This window comes from Passer montanus, unplaced genomic scaffold (assembly GCF_014805655.1).
Source record: "Passer montanus isolate IOZ18808 unplaced genomic scaffold, ASM1480565v1 scaffold10, whole genome shotgun sequence".
NCBI lineage: Eukaryota > Metazoa > Chordata > Aves > Passeriformes > Passeridae > Passer > Passer montanus.
The window spans coordinates 30053618-30079408 of record NW_024356505.1 but is presented as its reverse complement, the minus strand read 5'-3'; the positions used below and the strand labels follow the sequence as shown (position 1 = coordinate 30079408).

Genomic DNA, 25791 nt, shown 5'->3' with positions numbered 1-25791 from the left:
ACACAGAAGTGGCACAGTTTGGAATACTGTGCTCGATAAGAGAAAGGTGATAAACAGTTTAACTACCCAGGTAATAGGGAACCAGCTCTTGGCAAGGGCAGAATCAAAAGATCTGTTCAACCAAAACAAATCTCACTTTGTTCCACAGTTTGGAATACTGTGCTCGATAAGAGAAAGGTGATAAACCTTTAGTAAAGGTTTAGTAAAGCTGACAATCAGATAGCTGCAAAAAAATGTCCTTCACTTGCAAATTGAGGCTGCAAATACAAACAATACCTATGCTTGAATTTTTGTTACAGCCTCCAGTGGATGCTCTGAGAGAGATGTGATTATTGAAGATCACAGTGGTGATGAGGCTAACAAACAGAGCAGAGTGAAAAAGCATGTGTTGGCCACTGTCCACTCTGCCTAATACAATTTGTAAAAACAATCTGCAGGCAAAATGGAAAACATTTTACAAATTCCTTGCTTATTTTTCACAGTAAAACAAATCATCTTCTCTGAACTGTGGATAAAAGTTCCTCCTTAAGGCAGCAAATTCCTTTGTAGTGTCATGGTGAAAGAAGTTCTTTACTGAACTCATGAGAAATCTGGGTTCCTTTTCCTATAGTCTTTACTTTAGTTGTTCCCTCATCAATTGATTTTCCTTATAATGCACAGTTATATAAATAAAAATGGCTCATCTATTAGTTGAGTCAGGAGATGGGGAGTAAATTGACAAGTTCATGCAAAAAGCCCACAGCATCTGCACTTTGTGAAAAAAAGCTTTTGTAGTACAGAGAAAGAACAGAAAGAAGGAATTGATTGTATGTCTATGTGTAGGTGGTAAGAGTATTTTTAGATAGAGGTGAGAGGCTGGAAGCTGTCAAAAAACTGAGAGTAGGAGCAGAGTACACAGTAGATGCCCCAGGTAATGTGTTTTAGATTAGGCAAGCTGAGCCACTGTGTAAAATACATTTGAAAGTAGGATTAAAAATAAAATAAAATATGTTCTATTTGTATAAAAAATATTTGCTGAAATAAGTGCCTTTGTCTAAATTCAGAATGTTTTTTCTAGAGCATATCACTGCTAAGGTTATAAGACCAAAAAGAGAAAAGGTCTCTAAAAGGGAGTGAAAACTTGAGGAAACAACAAAGTGAGCAAGGTGGATATTTGCAGTATCTGCCTGTTAGAAGTGACAAAGCTTTTTGTATTTGCCTTCTTGGTCATTTCCGAAAGAAAGAATCAACAGAGTTCATAATGAGATTGTTTGGTAAGGAGGGGTGGCAAACAATGAATAAACAACCCAGATTTAATACCAATCACGTTTTCAGCAGCACATTTCTGCTGGTTACCTAACACCAGTTCTGGCACTGTGAGTAACAGGATGGCAGCAGCCACTCTCAGATACGCATTTCTAATTAATTAAAACATGACACACTTCTAGAATTACTGTGACTGAGGCATAAAATAATGCACAGCTGAACTTGCAGAGATTTGATATAGACTCAGAAGAAAAAAAATAGAACAGAAAAATATGGCAATTTCACCTTCAAAATTAATAGGCTCAGCTTTTTATACATATAACACTAGTACTTGAGAACTTTGAATCTGGGAAGTGAAAGCAACATTTCAATGTCTAATTCAAACACCTGAAATTGATTTTTTTCAAGACTGGATTTTCAGAACTGTGAAGTTTTTTTCTATGCATATGTGTTTTATCACAGATAGTAACTATCATCTTTTTTTTCCACAGTTGCAGCACTTATAAAGTCACTTTCTTATGTGGATTCTTCTCCACCTCTATATGGCTGACCGCTTCCTCAGACCTTGTGGGAGTTTAACCACCTTTAAGGGAACTCCCTTTTGGCAAACACAGCTAAGTTTGGACAAAGGTTTTGAAGGTTTGGCATAATAAAACAGATAAATGCTTCAAACACTGATGTTTCATAAGGAATCAGTTTACAAAGAGAGAGATTGATGTTGTTGTATGCAAGGTATGACAGAGAATAGCCAGAACACAATAGATACATGAACTGAGTCCTGCACTCTCTACTATAGCTTGCATGTACTACATAAAGCAATTATAGTTGGCAGTTCTTTCAATCCGGGATTTGCGAGGTCAGTACATGTACTGGATGTTTCCAACTAATATACACATGCAGTCCCTTCTGAGGTATGAGTATGGCAGCATTCCTACATCTCTGGGAAAAACAACTCACAGGGAGAAAAGGTTGTGAACTTTAGCTCTTTCTACTCCAGTGAAATAGCAGAGAAATCCTTATAGGCAGAATACGCAACAGATACTAAAATTGGAACTTGGGCTGGACAGTTTATTTGTAATGTGGAATCTTTCATGACTGCACTTGGGCAGGGACTCAAAATTACATATCTTCTGGCACCTTCAGCTCTATTATGCCTGCTGATCTTATGTGGGACCATTGGTTCAACCCTGACTCAGAGGGAAGAGTGCCTCAGACTGAATCACTAATGCCATATCCTGCAGCACTCTAGTGGAGCCTTGGCAGTAAGGAAGGATAATTACAGTGTGGTTACTGTGACTGATTTTTGGGATGCTTTTATATACACCTCAGGCATGTCAGCAGGTAAAAGGCAGTCAGTTTGTTCAGAAGAACCCAAGTGTCCCAAGTACATTATTTTTTACCACAAAACTGGGCATGCAGATAGAATCCTACTGGACAGAAACATACAGGAATTATTCTATATCTTTTTCATGAATGTGTAATTTACAAAAGAGTGAGCATGAATTAAAAAACTACTGTCCTTTTACATATTTCTTTTGCCTTTTAAAGGTAAATAATGGACATCTATGTACAACATGTTGTTTCCCTTACAATAGAAATGCTGGTGCCTAGTCTGTTTTTTCCAGACCCTGTGAATAACTGCTGAATGCATGGGTGTGACAATGTTATCAGTCTTACAACACCAACAGAATTTTAAATAATTATGTTTTGTGAACAGAGATCCCAAAGTCAAATGATCCTTGGTGTCAAGGCAACATTCTCACCAGTATCCAGGTTTGAGAAGGAGAAGCTTGAAGGTGTATGCAGTGTTTTCTACTTGTCTTGCAAGTTTGTTGCATAACACACATGAGATTTCAAGGAACTATCAATATTGAAAGTTCAAGATGGACTGCAATTCCATATGAAAATATGTCCACATGTTCAAGTAAACATATTGATGCTGTTTGCATCTTTTCCTCAGTTAAAGTCTGTTTCTTACTGGCACTTCTCAGGTCTTTTCCTACTGCTTGTCCTTCCCTCAGCAAACCAGTTCTTTCCACCTTTTGATGGTTTTACTGTCTCCTTCCTCCTTCCGTGTGTTAAAATAGTCAAAGAAGAAGCTAGACCAGCATTACCCTTCATTAGATTAATAGAGTGCAGACAGTTTACACATCTCCATGCCATTGTTTCAGGCTGCTTGCAGATTCATTCAGATACCGCCGTATCAGTTACAGTCAGTTCATGTTTTCAAGGTTATCTTTGCAACCAGGAGAACTAGATACTGCTTTTTCAAAGAGAAAGATAAGATTACTTACAATTTGAAAATGCCGTGAAGGCCACCTAAATATTTTCAAACAATGTTTGAAAAGTTTTTTAATATAGTAAGAGACACCAAGCGAGTTAACTCGAAATAAACGTCACGGACTATTCCTTATTATTTCTCTTTGGACAACTATTTAAAAAAAGGGGTTTCTTCAGGTATGGTCTGTTAAGCAGTCAGACCGACCCCTGTTTGCAGCGAGGAAGGTGCGTGGTTTTTGCTTTCCCTCTGTCCGTTTCACGGGGGCAGCAAGGCCAGGGTATTTCACGCAGCGCATCACCCGGGCGCTGCTGGCGCGGCTGCAGCAGCCCCGGAGCGCTCCGGGCGCGCTCCCCGATTCCCCACCGGGGGCCGGGCGGGCCCGGGCGCCGCCCCCGCCCCACCCCCGCCGGGCGGCGGGGCCGGGCCGCCCGCGCTGCCGTGTGCGAGCGGCGCCCGCTCACCTGCGGGAGACAAAGGGAGGCAGCGGCGGCCCCGCCGCCCTTCCCGGGCGCGCCCGCCGGGCCGGGGGGATCCGCCGCCCTTGCGTGAACTTGGGGCGGCTGGGCCGGGCTGGTCGGGCCGTGCCGCGCTATTTATAGGCGGCCCTCGCAGTCAACAACTTAACAAAGCCCGCACCGAGGAGCGAGCGGGGCTGGCAGCGAGCGAGCGAGCGGGGGGAGGGGGGGCGCGGGCTGCAGCGGCGCTGAAAAGTTGTCCTGACACTTGTTTAAAATGCATCGCTTATTCAGTGCTCTGAGTCACGGGCAATTATTAAATGGTTGCTTATTATGCCTCTAGCGTTTAAAGACGGCTGAGCTCCGGGTAGGTAGTTTACTTGCGAGCAGTGCTCGGTTTCGAAGTGTGTTTGAGGAAAGAGTGAAGGGCTAAGGTTGTTTTCATACAGCTTGTGAGTTGTCTGCGTTCTGCTTATATCTGTCATTTCCATTTGCCTCTATTTGTATGCCCCTTTTGCATGCTCTCAATGCGTGCTTTGCAGAGGGTGGCTCTTGCAGGCGCTGGTGAGGGCTGGTCTGCAGGAAAATACTGGCTGAGGAGTCAGGTGTGCTGGACAAGCAGTGGTGCCCCTTGGCAGGAAAGGCATCAATGGGGTTGGAGTCTGAAAAGGGACCGGTGTCCCAGGCAGTGGTCATGCAGACACAGCCTGAACCTCTAAGAAAACTGCTCAGGGAGAAGCAGAATAATGGAGGAATCTCTTGAGGTGTAGCCAGGGTATCTCATCTGGCCTGAACTGTTAAGAATTTATCTTAATTTAGCCTTCATAATTGAGTTTATTTCTGTATCAGCACTGCGGAAGGGTTCATTTCAGTAGTGGGTGAAGTTTGATGCTGAAAATGGAAAAAGATTACACAAGTCAACTGCTGCTGCTTTGTAGGACACTGCGAACAAGGTCACACAAAGAAATTTAAGGCGAACTGTTGGTACTTTGTAGCATTTTTAACAATTTATCATCTGCTTGTATTGGAAAGTAAGTAACAATTCCCTGTACCCAGTAGGGTAGGTTTTTTTTTTTTTTTCCCTCTCTCTAGAGGAAAAGAAAATAAATAGTGAAAAAAGTATTTTAGGTTATTTCCCAAGACTCAGTTATCTGGCTCTGGAAGATGAGAAGCAAATGCTCTGTGTCTGATCATTTCAAAAGAGAGGGTGGGGGTGAGTCTTGAATTCTAGGATAGTGCTGAGGGTAGGGCTGATCATGTCTCGTGATACATGAGCATACTATATGTGCATCACATATGATCATATTTATGATTCTGTGTCTTAGGACCGTGCTTCTTTCAAGTGTTTGCATAGACTTCAGGATCAATGGAGGGAGCATCATTCTGTAGCTAAGGCTGGGCGCTGTAAGGAGGTGAGGGTGCAGCTGCAGGGCTTGGGTTGCTCCGGGAGAGGCTGAGCCCTGAGCGGACCCACAGCTCCCCGAACCCTGCCTGCCTGGGGGTGACTGCAGCTGTCACATCGGGTCTGGATAAAAACGGCCTCGTTTTGTGGGGACGCACATGAAAACATAGCTAGAGGCAAGTGTTGGCATGCCGAACCCCTGGTGCCGCGTGTGCAGCCGCTTGTGGGGAGAGTTCCCTGGAACTGATCGGGCGGTACCGGCTCGGGCAGGGCCGGCCCGGTGGGGCAGGGCCGGACCGATGGGGCAGGGCTGGCCCGGGCAGGGGCGCGCCCGCGGGCGGAGGGGAGGGGGAAGGGAGGAGCTGACCTCTGCGAGCACCCAGGGTTGCCAGCCTTAGTCAGCCTTAGCTGAGTAAGAGATGGGAACGGTTCCATCGCAGCCGGAGTCCGAAGGGATCTCTCTGCCCCGGTGCCCAGTGAAAGCCCTGCTCGCCTCTCTCGCACCGCTGCCGCACCCGGGCTCCGCTCCCGTGGGACAGCGGGAATGCTCCGTGGTTTGTGTGTCCACGTGGGGATGTGACCCACCTTGGATCACTTGCCAGTAGCGATTGAGGTTTTCTTCACCAGGAGAAAAGCGAGGTCTGAGTCTCTTATTTTCACGAACACAGATTTTCTTAGCGAGGCCATTTGTTATTAATCTCTCAATGAGATACTGAGATTTTATTTAAGGTATTAAGGTATGAAAGCTTACAGATGTTTTCTGTGGAAGTAAATGGTTTTTCATACTTATCACCCTCTAACTAGAGTAGTTCAACCTTCTTTACCAACATGGATGCCATCGAGCATGACAGGTAAATGGTAAGGAGTAAAGAATGCTGTGAGGTTACAGGGACTGACCAGCTGTATCCCTTCAGCTGTTGGCTGGTGGCACAGTGAAGTCAGTACTCCAAGGGTCAATGTGGTGCATTCTCACCTGCATTGCTGTGAGCCCCTTACAGCAGAGGTTTGACCAAGGCTCCCGTGGCTCTTTGAACTGTGTTCCACGAGACAGCTTCATGAAAGGGCATTACAGTTATCTGTCCTGCACAGACAGTACATCCAGTCTGCCTTTTGTGACACAAGACCTGCAATAAAAGTATTAAAGCAAAACAAAAATTAATGCATTTGAATCTGTGAAATCAAGGTAGTTGTTTGCTGGTCTTCATGGTTAATTTCCCACCTCTGCCATACATATTTCTTGTTTTTTTGGGTTGAGAAGAAGAATTAGAGCCCTGCTTGTTCCTGATGATGTGATCTGTTTGTAAAACTGTTTTAGTATTCTGGCTGAACACAGCCTGTCTCTCTTTAATCATATGTTCAACATTACCAAATGTTTGCTATTGACTTGATAATTTTGCAGCTTGGATGAAAGACCAAAAATTGTGCTGCTTATTTTTGTTGTTTCTTTTTTGTTGTTATTTTTTGGAGAGGGATTAGGCTGCAAAACTGACTTCAAAAGTGGGTAGAGCTATTTTTGTAGCAGCTCTGTTTTATTTAACTTGTATTATTCAAAATTTTGGGGTTTTTTTTAAACATAACATGCAACCTGTTGAACCTTTCTGTCTTGAAAATACATTAAGCATGCATTCTCAATAAGTAGTCATATGGAACTGGCAAAAAAGGAATGAAAAATCCAAGCTTTTAAACATTTGTTAGTCCTGTGGGAAACCAGAGGCTTATGTTCTCTCTTTGGTTTCTGTGTGCGAGAAAGAGATTTTGAATGGATCTTTGTCCTGTGGTTCAGCTTTTTGAGGTAACAGAGCTTTGAGATAGACTGCAGCTTGGTAAGACTTGCATTTTCCTGGTGTCTGACCTGGAAGCTGTGAAAGGGGTTGATAGCAGCTTTGAAGAGGTGTTGGAAGGAGTCAGGTTTGCTAAGAAGAAAAAAATAGTGTTTGCATGGCAGAGCTTCCAAAACTAGGAAGAGAGTGGGAATGGCTGCAATTTGTTCATGTTTATCTTCTGCTGCTGTTGCTAAACAACTGCAGAGCTGCACTTAAAAACACCTATTTATGTAGAATAGCAGGTAAGCAAGTTGTTTTGTACTGAGGCTGTAAATAGACTTTGAATGTCAACCTACCATTTCATCGTAGAGAGTAAACACCAGAATCCTGACATTCTTTTCTGCTGCTTTGTATTCCTATTATCAGCTCTGTTGAATGTGGTATCATCATTCCTTCTGTCAAGTCTTCAATAAAATTGTAAATCTGACTTTGTGATTCTGTTTGGAGCCTTGAAAATGGTGGTGGCTTCCTGGTTAACTGTAGGAAAACTTCTTGGAAGTAAAAGAGGATGGTCTGTGGGAGACAGACAGATTAAAGATGGGCACTTCTGTGTTGGTGTAATACTTTAGCTTTTTACCTTCTCTGAGTTATGAGCCAAATGTATTTCTTCAAGGCTCAGATCAAATAACAGAAATGGCAAAAGAAAATGGAATGATCCTTAGCGGTTTCTGCTTTAGATCTCCCCAGAAGTTCTTTTCTGTTGTTATTTCTGTCCTTGGTCCCATTTAGCAGCTGAGTTCACTCTGCATGTGTGTGCCTGCATGGAATTGCATTAGTTCCACTCTGTGGCAGGGTGAAGGCTACAAATCTCATCAGAAAGTCTTAACTTGCAGAGCTGCAAGTTTCTGCATAACTTTTCTCATTTGTGAAATGTGCATTTAAAAAGAAAAAATATGTGTTTGTTAATCTTCATAAGATTAAATATGGTGGCATTTTACTTGAATTCTCCTGCTTTGTGTGTGAATGATGGAGATCTTACATGCTTTGATTTTCAAAGTTAAAATTCCTACCATGTTAATTTACAATATTGTGTTCAGTGCAAGTAGACAAGACTAATGCTTACCTACCTATGAATTTGGACATTGATGCTACATGATTAAATAGAGAGAATTTGTTCTTGGGTGTGGATGTAGTGGCAGTTATATGGATTATAAAGATGCTGAAAAGTACCTTTCAGAATTTTCATGTATTATTCATTATTTCATTACCCATTTTGGTTCATAATCCTGTTTGACACTGTTGAGGATTTTGTTTGCATTTAAAGATCTAGCCCTCAAACATTCGGTTAGATCAGGTTTTCTGTGAAGTGAATAAGTCTTCTTTGGAATATTTTGATTAAAACTAGTGTATTAACAGTTTATTTAAGAAATTAAGCCTATGTGTAAGCAAGAGATTGACTCAGATCAGCCCCTCACCAAATCCCCAATGATCAATCAATGTTAATCAGTAATAGAAACAATACTAATTAATTAATGAAGCTAACGAGCCACTTGATAGCAGGAAGCTTGTGTGAATAGGACAGTTCAATCAGTGACCTAAGTTGTTCTACAGATTTTCTATTTCAACACTCAGAAGGATATCTGAAAATACTGCATGTTTCCATCAATTAGTCTAAGTAGGCAGGATTTTTTAAAAATTATTTTTATCCAAAGTGCTCTTAAACAGCCACTTGATTACATATACTTTTTTTTTCTTACAGCTCTGAACATTAACAGGAAGATAACACTGAAACAGAATGTCGCTTACCTTTTGTCTGAAAAGGTGAATTCTTTTCAGATAGAAATGGCTGATAAGGGTGGGAAGATGCTTCCAGGGCAGTGTTACATTCAAGTGGAGTACGACTATGAGTATGAGGCCAAGGACAAGAAAATTGTGATCAAGCAAGGGGAGAAATACATCTTAGTGAAAAAGACTAATGATGATTGGTGGCAAGTCAAAAGAGACGAAAATTCCAAACCCTTTTATGTGCCAGCTCAATATGTGAAGGAAATACCCCGGAAAGCACTGATGCCACCTGTGAAGCAGGCAAGCATGTTGCCAAATAACACCTTGAAGTTGACACATGGATTACAGAGATCAACAGAAAATGTGAATAAGTCACCAGAGCTTTCTAGTTTTGGAAAATCTTCTCCAGTTCAAGTGTCTTGCTTAGTTCGAGATGCCAATCAAAATCTGGGACCGAACAATAGCCCCTGTCAAACTTTTGGTTTGAGTCTGGACCTTACCCAGAACAATGGAAAACTTAACAATGAGTTGCAATCTCCCAAGGTTTCCAATCAGTTTAGAACCATTTCCATGGGTCATTTCCCATGCCCGGAGTTCTTGGAAATAGAGAAGACCAGCTTTTTGCATGAACAATCTTGTGATTCAGCAGGAGAAGGCTCAGAAAAAATTCACCAAGATTCGGAGTCTGGAGATGAGCTCAGTAGTAGTTCTACAGAACAAGTGCAGGTAAGCTAAAAAATGGCCCCCACATCTGGTTTGGTTTTTTTTGTTATTGCCATAATTGTCTGCTACTCTTCTGAGACTTATTTCCAAAAATTTCCAGTTGTTCAAATAAAAATGTCTTCTCTCAGCGTGAAGTTGTTACTAAAATCAAAACAGTTCATGTGCTTAGTTCTTGCAGAATTTCTGTGCTATGGGAATTGATTCCATTTACATTATTCTGTGATTTAAAGTTAAAGAAAGAACAACAGTGTTTCCCTATTAAGATGGGAATTGATTCCATTTACATTATTCTGTGATTTAAAGAAAGAACAGTGTTTCCCTATTAAAATTGTTTTAATATGACATGGGATTTGGGTTGTATTTTCTTTGAGAGGAAGGGAGCCTACTGCTGTAACTCCTCATGACTTGGCCTGTTGAAATGTACAAGTTACTGTCAGTTTTCCCTAAGTGTGTATAGATAACATAAGAACTGTAAATTAATGTCTTAGTGGGTTTAATTACGCTTAAGACTTACATGGAGTTGAATTTCTGGCTTCATCATTTTATTTGTGGACTGTTTTAATGAGTCAGCCCTGCCAATTCTGCTTCTCACAACTTTACTCTGGATTAAAACTCAAAACATGTGAGTTTGTTAATTAGTATGGAAGAATCTCAGGAATTATGTACTCCTACTTCAGTCTAAAACTGAGCATTGACGGCCTTTGTCCTTGGTAAAGCAGTTTCTCTCACTTCTTAATTTTTTTTTAACAGGCATCCCCCACCCCCATCAAAAGATTAGAACTCTGACTTAATCAGGTCACTTCTAGTACGGGTAACCAAGTTAATTAGTGTATTGTAATCCAGGTTTGCTCTTAAACCAGCGGTGTATGTGTGCATACACATAGTTACATATTTATATATGTGTGTATGTAGATAATTCCCCCACCTCACACTCGCCTTCCCCATCTTTCTTTAGGGACCTATTATTTTAAATTCTGTTAAAAACTCCCGACTCTTGAACTTAATCTGTAGTATGAAACCGGTTTTGCTTGGATAAAAACTGATTGTTACCCTAAATCCCACTTAGCAGCATGTGTTTACAGTACCAGAGTATCTCAAATCAAACTTGATGCTAACTTTAGACATGAAAAGTTTTCCTATTGAGAGCTGTGAATCAGTACTTCGCTAATAAGAAACAATGAAGACTAAGCTGCTTAGGAACGAATCAGTATGGGAAGATCTTAAAGATAAAAGATTGATTAGGTGAATTACAGAGTCTTGAACTCTGTGTGTATATATATTTACTGAAATACTCAGAATCTGTAGCTTTTCAATATCCTACTGTATTCTTGGCATCATTCTGGATATTCAGAGTTTCTATGGTTATGAGACATCATGTCTCTAATATGTGCATATTTTATGTTTGTTTTAACTTCATCACCCATCCCCCAAATATTATGGAATGAATAGGATTAGTGAATTTATTTTCTTCAGTGATGTCTTTCTTATGCAGTGTGAGAGTCCACGAGCTTTCTTGCACTTTCTTAGCAGTGCTGCCCTAGCTCAGTGTAGTTGATATGAGCTACTCAGAACTTGGCATGATAAAGTGATTACTAGATATTTATTTTAGAAGTGTGTGTTGGCATGTTACTGCCATATTAATCAATTAGCAAACAAATGATGAAAATACTAAGGAATGTTTAGAAAGTATATCCTACTTTAAATAGTTTGCCACATTAAAATTTATATGACAGGGTAAGACAGTTTCTTCTGTGTTGACTATAATTTGATGCATTTCCTTCTCTAAAGCAGATGGAATTAATATTGCATGGGTGTCTTTTGTCAATAATAAATATATGGCCTGCAGCTCAGTTTCCACTGGACTTTTTGCCTCTTGATGCAGTGACACTTAATCTTTTCACCATTCTCCCCTCTCCTCACTATACTTTATTCAACACTACAACTGATTTATAAATTTGTATTTGAGTGGGGCAGCAATGCCTGTATTGTAGACACTGTGTTATGGGAGGTCTGAAGTGGGGGGTGGTTTTCACAGTGTTTAAGAACAACAAATGCTAAAAATGCTACATTTTGGCTGTGGAAAACACGTGGCAGTTTCACTTGCCATTCTGAGAATCTTGGGCAACAAGAGTGCAGATGCTTGCTATGCTTTGCAGTTTGCCTTATTTTGTAACTTAATCTCATGGTGCATATTTGCAAGCTCTTTAAATACAATGAAAATGTTTGACATTTAGTAGCCGTGGGGATTAAAGCAGTGGTAGAACTGATGTCACCGTTAGCTCAGTCTGGATGTTCAGAGTGCCAGCCTTCTCACTGGAACAGCTTGGCAGTTTTTTTAGAATTCTTTCAATAATGAGCATTGTTTAGTAGAAATCAGCTGTGTAGAAATTAATGGCTCAGAAAGCTGTTTTTATTGCTCTTAGTCTGTAGTGAGAACATCAAGTTCCTGGCTTTCACGCACAAACAGGATTTCACTTCACAAGACTGACTGCTTCTCCCTCCCCTGCCTGCTGTGGAGTTCAGTTTTATGCAGTCTGCATTATAATAAACTCTAAGCTACAGGTGTTTTCTCTTAAATTTGTAAGATTAGAAGCTAGAATTACCTTAATGCCCTCATGTAAGTAATTTTTGGTGGTGCTGAGGTGATAGCATTCATCTTTAGCCCGACCTTCAGTGTATTTTCACTGCCCTTGAGTACAAATATATGAGATACAGAGGAATGCTTCTCTTGTGAGATCTTTCTAAGTGGTTACATTATTCCCTGAAGATTATCCTCCTCCTTCTTTCCAGTAATGAAGTGCTGGTTCTGCAACTGTACAGTCTTGAAGTCATAGGTTTGCTGGCTGTAGAAATACTGGAAGATCCAGAGCCTCCAAAGTAATGCATAAAGGAAGGATTTTTTAGCAGATGAAATATGTGGAGGATAGAGAGTTGGCAGTGTGAGCAGAAGTATTTGCTAATGAAGATGTAGCAAGGGGTTTGGTTGAGAGAAACATCAGGACTGGATAAAGAACATTCTTGACATTTTATGCAAAGAAATGACAACTGTTGGTTGCCACTCTGGTGGATAAGGCATTGTAAGAACCATACATTATTTTATGGACTTGAACTGTGGGAGGCTGGAGGTAATGAGAGGAAGTAGAGCTTGAGAGGAAACAAGCTTCAATTTAACCAGATTTAAATCTCTGGTGTTGACAGTAACTGCAGGTCGAACTGGACCTGAATGAAATGGTTTGAGTGAATGCACAGCTGGGTGTAAGAAACACTGAGACAATGGTGGCACTCAAAGCTGTGAGAATCAATGAAGTTCAATACAATTTTAAGAAAATGGTGTCAGTATCATGTCCTGATCCCAAGGAAAAGGGCAAAAATATTCCTCAGGCAGGCCAAGGATGCGGGGAAGGAGAGTTCTGAAAGAGTGGTTCTTTAACAGATATGGACAGTACTTGAAAGAAGCAGATGGGATGTCTGAGCAGTATGCATTAGAAGCAGAGACCTGGGTAATTGTTTTGAAGTAAAAAAAAGCACTTACACGTTCAGGCATGCCTAAACAGGCAGGAAAAGCTGAAGGAAAAGAAGACATTAAAAGTCTTTAAAAAGCACCCTGGGCAATGCTTGCTTTCCTACCAAGTTTTGAGAGAGAAGATGTGCAGACAGGGAGAGAGTTGGATAAGTTCAGAGATCATGTCAAGAATGTTTAGGTGATATCTCTGAGGATGATGCTTTATGATAAAATTGCAGACAGCAATTAAAATCTGCTTTTGGCAATGCTAATGGGTAACCTATGGGAAATAACTTTGTTTTTGATGCATGTTACCTCTTTTGTCATAGGAGACATAGAATGTATTTAAGAGTAAATACATGGCACTGTCTAAATGTTACTTTTATGCTTATTAAAAGTTACTTTTAGCAACAGGTTGGTTTTAATCATTATAAATATAGACAGTGACCTATTTGCAAAGATTGTTCTGTCTTTCATCCTCTTTAGTAATTGACTATTGCATAAACTGTGAAGCACTAAAGGGGATTATCACTAGGATGGCTGTTTTGCTTTGATTAATTCTGAGTAGTAAATATCTTAAAGAGCTCTTTCTGTCTTGCCTTTGCAATTCCTGTGTGATTGCAGTAACTTTTTAGTCAGGAAAATAAAATATTTTCTGTTTCTGTGGATGTCTGCTTATCTTCTGGAGGTCCTGGCGTTCTTGACTTTGTCACTTAGTTAAAAGACTAGTGGCAGATTTTTAGTGTTAGACTGCCTTGCTAGTCAAACATTAAACCTCTTAAATAAATGGCTATCAGTGTTTTGTGGGGTACAGAATCAGTTTGCTTCTATGATAAGAAATTTCATGCTGTTTTTAAAATTTCATTCATTTGTCCAAAAGATAAGTAATTTGACAATATGAAGGAAGCATGCAAGATATTTTTCTTAATAAAACTGAGCATGTTTGCAGATTCATGGTGATATGTGTAATGTAGTAGTTTGAATTATGTTTTAAGTACCATCCTTTAGTCTCTTACCTTCTCAAAAACAGCATTTGTTATTCTAATGATGTTAAATGCTGAAATAATATGCACATTATAATGAGGTGAATTACTTTCATTGACAAGGAACTAAAAGCTTTATAATTTAAGGAGTTTTATAAAACATTAATTTTTTTCTGTGATTTTGGTAACTGCTGCTAGAGCATTGTAAACAGCTTGAAATGTTTGCTAAATTACATTAATAAGTCAAGGGTTCTGGACAGGTAATATTAGGGAATATTTTTCCTGGATGGTTTTGTGTATGTGGGTTTTTTTTTTCCCTACACAGTGTTGACAGGTCTGGATAGTTTCACTTTACAGTGCTGCTGTTTGTGATCAGCTCGGCCTCTGTAGTTTTAATATGCAAATCAGGTTGCTGATAGTTCTCCTTCTCAGTCCAGGTGAGTAAATCTGGATTTAGGTGCCCTAAAATGAGCAGCCCTTGTGTGCCACTAACGCTGCCTACAGCCCATATCCCATATGCTGCTCTGCCCATCCCTGCTGCAAATCAGATTGAGCTTCCTTAAAAAAAGCAAACAGCAAGCACCAGTGTTATCTGTGTGAGGCAGTTGTCAGAAAATCACGACCTGTGAGACAAGTTGGTTTTAGTTGACTGGCTTGTTCTAATACTGGTGTTGGAATGCTCGGCTGAGTAAGCTGCAGATCTGCTTGGTACATGCAGCTTTGTGTTGTGCTTTCAGACTTGAAACAAACATCCAGTGCACTGTCAAAATTCTGCAAGTGCCAACACAGTCTTTTGACTCTTGCACCCCTATTCACCCTAATTTCATGCAGAAAATGATGAAATGGAACTTTGAAGGCACTGATTTAAATTAATAAACCTTTGGCTTTTATCCTGGTAGAATTACTTCCTAGTTCAAATGAAGCTCAAGCTGCCCTGCGTAAGGAATAATAGTCATAATATGGAATTGATTTTTCTGTTTTTACCTAGAAAAGTGTGAATTCTACTGTGGAACTGTGAGTTTTGGTGCATGCTGCCCCACCTGCCTTTTCTTTTGAATTTGTGCCAAGTGCCAGCCTCAGCAGGGCGATGACAGAGTTTTTAGGGATGGTGGAGTAAATGCTTTAACAGGAATGCAGCCCTAGGAAAAGGAATGGGAGTTTTGTCTCCCTGCTCCCTAAGTTGAAAGCAGCTGGAGATACTGAGGACTTCCTTTTTCTCATTGGCAGTGCTTCTGTCATTTGAAGTAGGGAACCACCAGACACAGAAAGGACTGTAATAGGTAAAATTCTGCTTGAGACTGTTTTGAGAATATTTGGTCGTATCTTGTTCTCTCACGTAGCTCTGGGTACAAACAATTGCTTTTGCTATGTCTTTACCTGGTTACAATCTAGGCAGTTGTTTAATATTGCAGGGCTTGCCTATAGAACAAAGGTGCTGTTATGCTGTAGAATCCTAAAGAAAGTATCATTTGTTTCACAGCAGTGTGACAAAACATCAGGGAACGTGTGACTCTGTAGAATAAAATGCAAAACACTTTTTTCCTTTTTTTTCTGGCAGCTCCCTGGAATAGTAGACATTTGTGCTTAAAAAAAAAAGCAAGCAAAATCTGTGCATATCTAGTACCCAAACAGCTGATCTGTCTCTGACATGCCTTGCCAGGTATGTTTGATTTAAAAATGATAGAGACAAATGGCTTTTGCCGTTATGTGGAGTTTGTTCTAAAGCTAAGGATGATACTTCTGGACAAAACAGTCGTTCATGATCGTAAGAACTGAGGATTTTCAAATGACTTCTGTGATCATGAGTAACTGGACAACATACTGTTAGAATATTTGTATCAATTTTGAATTTTGCCTATCTTAAAAGGTCTTCTGATCTAGTTCTTGGGAAAGACAGATTTCTAGTAGATTGTAGTTCTATTCTGGTAGGTATGAAAGTGCTAGGTTAGTGCAGAGAGGCATTCAAACAAGCACAGAGAATGTCAGTAATAGGAAATGGTGCAGAATGAAAATGCAGAATGCAAATTTCATGGTGTCTCCTTATTCTAAATAACATGCAGTTCCTGGCCTCTCTCATCTTGAAAAAGAGGTAATTTTGGTATATTTTTCCCCCATCTTTTGATAGTTTGTCCTATCTTTGTAAACTCTTTTGACAGAGATTTGAAGCTTGTGTACAATGATGTTATGCAGACTGGCATAGGTGTTTAGAGTCTGTATTTTATTACATTCTAGTTTTCCATCTGATAAGTTTTGTAAATGAAAGCTAGAAGCTGGGGAGCTGTCTGAATGAATTTAGGTTATTGCTTATGTTGAGTTTTGATGTTAAATTATCTGGCTTCACCTTCTGCTTATAATCAAAATCATGATTAGAAACTTGGACTCCTATTTTAAATCTGAAATTACGTATTGCATTTTGAATTTAAATACTGTAGTTTTAATTATTCCCTTTTCAAATAGTTTACCTAAGGCTTCTGGATGATCTTCAGATCATCTAGTTAAATTAAGTAACTTCCTTGTATTTCGTTTAAATGCAGTGCTGAAGAGCAGAGTTTTATGTCTGTTTTCTGCTGATGTGTAGTGTACACAGTTGCCATCTTTTGCTTTTGTGGATTGTTGTTCAGCTGAATCACTTTGCTGCTCTAGTCACCACCTGGCTCTACAAATATTTATTTCCAGGGCTGCAGGGAGGTGGTGGTGCTGGCCTGGGCAGTGTTGTGACGAGTGTGTCACTACCTGTAAGGAGCTCCTTGATGGCAGCCTGGGTAGTCACAGTCTAGTGCAAAGTCAGCAGATGTGAAGGACTCGAGGACACAGTTGCCTTTTTACTGTCACTGATGTGATGGGACTCAGGCAACAAGTGTGCTTATGCAATACTGTAATAAAATGTTATGTCTGATAAAAACAAAAATACAGTTAGCAAACTTTCTGGACTCTCAGCTGGTTGTTCAACAAACATGTCTAGTAATATTGCATGCTCATTTGTTTTCTAGAGAGCTTGAAAGATCACCAGGATATTGTTTGGAAAATGATTAATGGTACAACAGAATGTTACACTGTTGCACATAACTATTGTTTGTCTTTTAAGTATTTAGAAGAAGCTTTATCCTGCACTAAAGTGTTTGAACAGTAAATGAGGTTCTTGAGTGACTTTGATTTGACTGCTTTTCCTACTGAAATTGAATGCAGGTGTTTCCCTCCTTCCCCCAGCCTCCACCACTGAAGATCTATCAACATGCTTGGGCATATCCTTATCAATTCTTGGGTGTCTTCATCCAGCTGGAAAAGCTAATAGGTGTTTGTCATGCATAACTGCGCGGTGCTTTAGGCACGGGGGGCTGTGTGTGTGTATACCTATATACCCATGCTCTCTGTATATATGAGATATATTGCTTTCATTCTTCCTGCCTTTGCCAGCCTGAAGGGTCGTGCTTATGTGGCTGCCTGAGGAGACACAGGGTGAGGGATGCTCAACTTGAGATAGTTTTTCTTTTCATGCTTCAGTCTCAAAGAGAGCCCTGTCTTGGTGTTTCACAGGGTTCCGGGTTGTGTTCCACCAAGGTGTAAATTTTATTTTTAAGTTTTGCTTACTTTTCAGTTAATTATATATGTAAATACTGTACTGCATCCATTTTTGCTAGTTCATAAGTTGCTACTGTAACTATCATTTGAGCAAAACTTAGATATGTACTTAGGCTTGTGGTCTCCAAATCCTCAGTGTTATGCTAAAAATCTAGCTCTAAATTCTTATTCTTCTTTTCTGGTTTTGTAAATCTTTAAAGCCTCAGCAGATTGTGTCCAAACCTAAGAAGTGATGATTCCCTGTGCAGCATTGTGAGGGCTGTAAAACAGCTCTTTCCAGCTGCTGCAGGTCTTTGGTGTGCTGTTCATAAAAACAATTGAAGTGAATGTTGTGCTGAGATGGTGCTACACTGACAAATTCTTTCTTTGCAATCAGTTTTCTGAGGAAAGTAGCTTGAGGGGCTGTATTTAAGTTCTGTGCCCATAGACGGTCTCAGGAATAGTGTGTGCTTATCCTGCTCTCATGTCATTACTGTCTGTCCCTAAACTGCTGCTTTGCTTCTCAAAGTATTGTGTTAAATGGTGATTTGAGCCCCGAGCCAGCCTTCTGTGTTGTCCTTGGTATGGATGGATCTGCTTGAGTGCAGCCTCAGAATTATAAAGTAAATAAATTCCACAAATGCTGAGTCTTTTTAGCTTCTTAACTGCCATCTGAAACAAAAATCGCTGATTTAATATTCATTGAAGTAAAGTGGAAGTTGCAGAGTTATTTTAACATTTTCATGTTGAAACACAAAATTCAATGAAAAAGGTATACTTCTCTTTCTAGATACTGATTTGCAGAAATAGCTGTTATTGGAAATGAAACACATTCTTGCTAGTGTAAGGAAAATAAAGGGGAAGAAAAACTGCAGAAATGCATGGCTGAGTGTTTCATGCTTTCTGTCCTTACACTGGGTGCCAACAAACTGTCTGCAAGTAGAGAGAAACAGACTAAGAAATACAGTCAAACAACAAATACTTCTATTTTCAGTAGTTGTAGAGAGAAAAAAAGATGCAACCTGGTTGAGGTTCCCATGAGAGTTTTATTGCTTTGCTTAATTCTGCTGTAAGCAGCACATATAGTCTATTGCTGAGTATTTTGGGAATTTTAAGAAAAGTCTGTACAGTTGTGTACTTGGCTTTAGCATTTTAAAAAGCCCTCAAAGTTGATATTAAAAAAATCTTTAACTTCTTTAAGTTAGGCACAGAGGGTTGAATATATTCCTAAAAATGGTCTTCCTGCTATTCAGTATACTTTTGCAGAGCAGAATCCCAGTGTTAAAACTGGAGTGATCACAGCCTGTTCTAGCTCAGTTAAAAGCTGAAAATTAAAAATATCTTAGAAACATCATGGCTTAATTAGGTTCAGGCTTCTTTTTGTGTGGTCTTAAACAGCTACTGAGGGAAATATTCCTGCTCTGCTCAAAATTTGAAACACCTCATATAAATATATAAATATGCTAACTGGTAACGCTTATTTTGCTCATCCTATTATGTCTTTTAAGGCAAAATTTTAAACTGAATTCTTGACCTAATGTTCTCTGTATGTCTTCTCTGGCATGAGACTTGGCTTTCTACGTTATCCTTCATTAGCAGAAAGAAATGTTATACGTGATGTAATAGGAGGCGTTCTTTGTCCCAAGTCATTAAAATACATGAGACTGAGGGGGTTCAAGCAGCCCAACAAAACCTCAGAGTTTTGCTTGTGTGCTGCAGCACGTACATTGTCTTGAGAATAGAGGCAGTGTCTTGGGAATTTAGAAGGCCTTGTGACATTTTGTCTTAATTCTTTGTATCTCTCTCCCCTCCAGTATAAGTGACAGATGACAATATATGTGGGATTTTTATGGTTTATTTAGAAACTTCAACATGCAAGCTAAACAGCTGAGTGCTTATGTATACTGGAGGTGACAATATATAAAGAGCTTGTAAAGAGCCCAACTTATAATGGGAATTAATTGTAAAATTTTTCTCTAGTGGAGCTGTGAACTTCATTTCCATAAATGCCAAAATCAGAGGTATTTTTCCTGGTCAGAGGAATTTTAAACACAAAACACATGCAAAGTACTGGAAAAACAAAAAAATATATTCATTTTAATGTTAAGTATTTTTCCCACCTATTGCTTTTTGCCTTAAGGTTTGTTTGCTTCAGGCAAATGGAGCAAATTGCATGTCCCATTCCAATATACTGGGAGACAGGGAGGATTCCAAAGAAATGCAGTGTCCTAAACCACCAAATACTCCTTTGAAAATGGAATTGTAATCTCCTCTCTAAGTCCTTATACAGTGACTTTGTCTTGCACCTTGTAAAAAAAGCCTTGCTGTCTGTCATAGAACCCACTAATTATATTCAGTGTTACACAGTAAACATGTGAGAGGATACTGGGTCTGAATACAGATTTAATAAAGAGACTAGTGGGTTTTAAAGACAAGAAAGTCTAATATGGTGACCATTTTTTGAAATCTGCCAGGTGAAAATTAATTTAGATTTCTAAAATAAGGGAATTTTAGATTATCTATTTTAATAATAAGATAAATGAGTGAGAACATGATGTCTTAATTTTAATTTAACCATTTAAAAGATTGCTTGTTAGCTGAAATTGTTTAAATATGTTAAAAATTTTGAATAGTGTGGGAAAAAAGGCTTTTGTGTAATCTCTAAGCTTCAGTCTGTATTGAAGGAAGGTTTATGTGGAGAAAGAAGCCTATGAAAAGCCATCAAAACGATATCAAGCAGCTTCTTGGTCTGAATCTTCTTCATGTTGAAGGATCTCATATTAATGCATTATGCTAAGCGTATCAATAAAGGCATGATTTATGACAAGTGACTTTTTAAAAAATTGGTACTTGTAACTTCTTGCAGCTACCAGATGCATTTTGTCATGGTATGCCAGCCAGTATGGCCCAAAGCTCTGCACTGCTGTGGCAAAAGGAGGCATAAACCTTCATTTTCTGCTCAAAATACATGAATCTATGTGCTAAAATGGAGAGTATGTGTTCTTAGCAGAGTTTAGCAGTTTAGCATTTCCCTGCATTCCTCTGAGGGGATTTATGGCTGCGAGGCTCATCTTGAGGCTTCACTGGAGGTTTTGTTATGATTGCTGTACTGTTGCTGTGCCAGATCGTTTGCCTGTCCTCTAATCCCCATTTCAGTGGCAATCTGAAATGCACAGCCAAGCTTCCAGTAAGTGTTATTTGGGAGATAGAGCTAATCACCCTCCGTACTCAATTACTGCTCTTGTGAAGACAAAAGCATTTGGAGCAATGTGAGCCTAAAGCCTATTCAGGCTCTTAAATTTTCCCAATAAGCTTTTTATCTTTAATATAGCTGTTGTACTCAATCTGGCTGAACAGCAGAATCTTCAGTCACCCAGCAGAATCAGCTGACCCTTTAATATAGCTGTTGTACTCAATCTGGCTGAACAGCAGAATCTTCAGAGTCATCCAGCAGAATCAGCTGACACTGCCTGCGGTGTTGCAGAAGGCTCTCTGGGCAGTGGACTGGTCAGCTTTCAGCACTGTGACTCTACAGACCCCCGTGGGACCTGGAATCCAGAGCTCCTACAATGCCTGCAGTTGCATAATTCACCTTTTTATGTGAGCTCAGTGGAAATCTCACTGGAAAACAACATAGAAATCAACAGCAAAGTATTGGTGTATCCAGTAATTCAAAATACATTAATTATTAATTAATTGTTCTCTTGAGCCTCCCAGAAAGTTCAGCTTCCATTCCACCTGTGTTTTCTGCAGATGAGCACCAGCTTTCTGTCAGCTCGCAAGAACAGCTTCATGTGTGGAGCATTACTATATACTCAAGCAAACGTACATGTCCTTTAAAGCACTTTTCCCCCCTGACAGCCTGGCAGACAGTGCTGCCATACTTTATTGCACTTGCAGTTTCAATGAGAACGTTCTCTAAAGGATGGTGGCTCCAGCTGATCCGCTGAATGCTGAGCACGGAGTTGTAATTCAGCAGCTCGGGGGAGGGCTGTGCTCGCTGCACAGGGCACCGCTTACTGCCTGTTGCTTAATCAGCATGAAACTATTAGCAAATTCTTGCCATCTCAGCTATAATGGGCTGCTAATAGGTTTGCTTTATTGCATAGGACAGTCAAAAAAGCCTGGAATGTTTTAGTAATTTTGAATAAGCATAACATTCCTCTTAATGAAGTTTGACAAGGTTTTCAGAACTCCCTCACGCTGTATAACAAGAGTACCATTGCACATTCCTGTGTACTGGTAATTTATTTGTGTCTTTTGCAACACAGCTTTTCTTACATGAAAGCTTTTACATTAGAATTTAAAATTATGTTATTTTACAAAATAGATTCCTTGCAACAAAAGCATTTGTATGTTTTTAGTCCGTTTAAACATACTCTCTAAATTTAGTCACGGGTTTACACTTGTCAGAAGATTTTGTAAATCCTACTTCAGTGAAAAAAAAGATCACAGAAATTACTTGGGGTTTTAAAATTTAATTTACATTCTATCTCACCCACCCCTCAGTATTTTGGAACATGCTTTGCAATCTGGAGCACTCACTGCTTAGGGGATATGTGTGTGCTAGTGTGGCCTCTTTCACTTGGATCATCAGGAGTAAGTTTCAGAGAGGGTTAGTGAATAGCTGAATCTGACTTTCTTTTTCCTCCCTGTCTTTGTTTAGGGGCAGGTTTTTTTAGGGCAGTTTAATAAGTCCTTCATTTTACTGATAAATTGGAATGAATTTCTGATACCTAGGGCTTGGATTATTTTCAGTTTTTTCTTGTCAGCATTGAAAAATGGTGTTGCACGGCAGAAGGAATTCAATTATGTCAGTTCATTTTACTTTTAGTAAGTTGTGAATTTGTCTTGCAGTCATGGGAGAAGTGAGAAGGGTCACTGTGTTTCCCCACTCCCAGTGTGGTACCAGACAGCCCAGGCAGTCTGCAGGATGGGCAGGGATGTGACAAAGAACTCTGCTTCCTATTTTTATTCCTGGCTCTGGTTCACTTACGGCTGCTCTCACTCATTTCTCTTACTTCTGAGAGTCTTATCTCATTCCTGGAGCCCAGAATTCAAAAAAGGTTTTTATGGTCTTCATCCAGCAGTGCTGCTCATGGTCAGAATGGCTCTGCTTTGGTTGCAGTGCCATCCCTGGGAAGACCAGACGCAGTCTTTATGATCAGTGCATCTTTAGCAGACCCTCTCTGGATTGGTGTAACTGTGACAGCAGGCTTTGGGAGATGGAGTCTACTTCAAATATCAAAACTCTTGACCCCCTTCCATCACACACCCCCTCCCCCTTTCTGGCAGGCCGTACCTCTTTGTTTCAGCTCTTTATAAGAGGCCTTTCAACCTCAAACTTTGTTGGAGAAGGACCTGCAAACGAGCAGGGGGATTTCTGTTAAACATTTGATTGCAGTAGATGTTGGTACTTGTCTGAGTAAATGAAATCCACCCAGAAAACTAGAGTAAGACTTTTTTTGTGTGTCCTGTTACTTACAGAGTTGGCATCTACAGCAAACACAGCATTTTATCTTGCATAGATAGTACCAAGCCTTTTAATTGCTCAGCAGTGCTTGTAGAACATAAGAGACCATTGGGACGTGTTCTGACACCTGTTTTGCAATGCATACCAATGGACATAATGCAGTGATTTTCTGTGTGGAAGATGTAACTGGGTTACATTTAAGGAATATTGTTGGAAGAGGAGAGATACAGATTTAGTTTTGGCTTTGGAGGGTGGAGCTTCTGGGGGAATTGTTGATGTGCCCATTCACTACTATTTTTTGAGTATTGTGGCATATATTCTTTCTCCCCCCTTTTTTTTAAAAACAAGTTTCTAGACCGTGTGACACTCTGCTTTAGTCCCTTCACCAATTGTTTTGTGTAAGATAGAATAGACATGCTATAGGCACTATGCATTAATGCTGTTTTGTGGTTCTTTCTTGGTTACTGTAGCATACAAGCAACGGAATTTCTTTTATCCTCATGGCCGTGTAGAAGTTATGTTAGTACTGTGAAAATTACAATTAACTGCTTCTGAAAGGATGAATACTGGATTTTAGATTGCACTGCATTTACTCAGAAGCATAAAGAAGTTAAGCAAAAGCCCCAAAGCCCAGTTCATTTAGTTTGCAGGACATCTATTTTGTATTACAAAATGCAGTTTGTTTCATCACTTGTGTATTTGCAACTTCTCAGGGAAGAAAAATGACTTTAAGTTTCCTGTCAGTGCTGCAGCTGTGAAAGCGAACCAGGGGGAAATGGGTCCAGTAAAACTACTCTTAATTAAACATGTGTGGTTTGCCAGCTCATAACATTTTAGGGTTGTTTTTGCAAATTGTACCTGGAATTGACTAAACAGCTGCAGTTCTGAGGATGGTGAAGTTGATAATTCACAGTCAGGGAAGTACCGTTGAAGCACAAGTATTCCCACTTGTTGGCACATTTCAGGGTATTGCCTTGGGTGACTTAAATTCTGTGCTGGTCAGCTTTTTAGAGGGGAGATGATTTTACTGCCTTTTTGATCATCTCTGGACATGGAGGTAGGTTTGTCCATTCTTGAACTTGCTTGTTCTGAAAAAATGCCTATTAATCCCACAAAGTACAGCATTGGGTATATTTTCTTTTCTGGTTTGTTTTGTATCTTACTAATTTTTGGGGGTTAACCACCTCAGTGAACTGTTAATGGCAGTATGTCTCTTTTTTTTTTTTTCCCCTGAAATCTGAAAAACTTAATTGTCCATAACTCATTCCTCATATTTGTGGGAATGTCTGAAATTGGAAGGATGACTAGACCCAGTGGTAGCCTCTTGTTTTGTCCCTGCTAGTTTTGCTACAGGTTGAAGAAAATTGTCCTTAAATTTTTCTTTTTTGGGAAGATGTGCAGAGAGAGGGGAGAGAAAATGTCCTCTCCTTACTGGTATGAATTTATGACACTTCTGGGTATTAACTTATTTTGAGTGTTGAGATACCCTGGTGGTTTGGAGAGGAGAGGAGAATATAGCATCTTCCCTGGCTTAAATTGATTTAAGATATTCCCAACATTCCTGACCCAGGTTTTCCTACTAAAAATTAATATTAGTAATAATTTTTAATTTTTCAAGATGCTGTGAGGAAAATGTTTTATTTTATACTTCATATGTAAAGTATTGAATGTGTTAGATTTAATGTTAAAACAGTTTTTCTCAAAATGCTGACAAAAACCATGTTCTTCAGAATTCAGTTTTTTCATTCCAAGTGTGGGACTTCAGCTAGTAAACAAAATATCTTTTCTTTCCTCACTCTTAGCTTTTATCCTACTGCTGCGTTCTGTACTCTGAAGTGACAGGAAGAGCTGTCCTTAGTTACTTAAAAATATTTGTGATTCTCTGCCTGTTCTACTTGGGGTACTTATTTCCTTCTTTGATGGCATGAGGTCTCTTCAGCTTTATTTTTTGAAAGCTCTGATCACCGTGGTCCTGTATTGCTCTTTCTTACTGCCTGCTGGTTTTTCTTAAGAAAAAACAAGGACTTAAACCCAGAATTTCATTGTGTATACTTGTACCATAAATCAGCTCCTTACTATATACTTCAATATTCATTTGTTTCAGACTTCAGATGTGAATGTGCTGCTTTTCAGGATGAGGGTTAGGGATTTGTAATGTAGCCTTGTTTACAAAGCCTTATGGGAGTAAGGAAAATAGAGAACAACCCCATTGTGGTTCTTTCTCACTGCATAGGGACAAAAATAAGAATACCAGAAGTGCTATTGAAGGTTGTGGGCTAAACTGCACTTAAGCTTTCAAGGAAAGTTCCTTATTTTGTGGATCAGGCTGTTGCAAAATTTAATTGCTTGTTTGCTCCATATGTAACTTTTCCCCCCTTCAATCTAGCCATTTTTTTTTACCTGTCCCTGGGAGAAATAGACAGTTCTTTTATTACTAGTGTTTCTGAAACTGATTCTGTTTTAGATACTTGAAGATAATTCCTTCTCTCAGCCACCTTTGGAATTTAATTAGGCAGCTAAACCTCCTTAAGAGCTAACACAGAGGTTCTGAAGGAGAAGGTCCTGTTCTCCTGTCACCTTAGGCACTTCAGAGGTGTCTCTGGCTGACCTTGCAGTGACCT

At 39.7% G+C, this 25791-nt stretch overlaps 1 protein-coding gene across 10 annotated transcripts in view; it reads left to right on the top strand.

Moving 5' to 3' along the window:
• Positions 1-8905: 8905 nt before the first annotated feature.
• ARHGAP12 (Rho GTPase activating protein 12) overlaps positions 8906-25791 on the top strand; it is a 69814-nt gene continuing 52928 nt past the window's right edge. For all 10 annotated transcript variants that reach the window (XR_005627288.1, XM_039707688.1, XM_039707678.1 and 7 more), the window contains exon 1: positions 8906-9657. Coding sequence is in view for 9 of the 10 variants with exons in the window: in XM_039707688.1 (XP_039563622.1) it covers positions 8989-9657 (669 nt within the window). In the remaining variant the exon portion in view is untranslated. The remainder of the gene's footprint in view (positions 9658-25791) is intronic.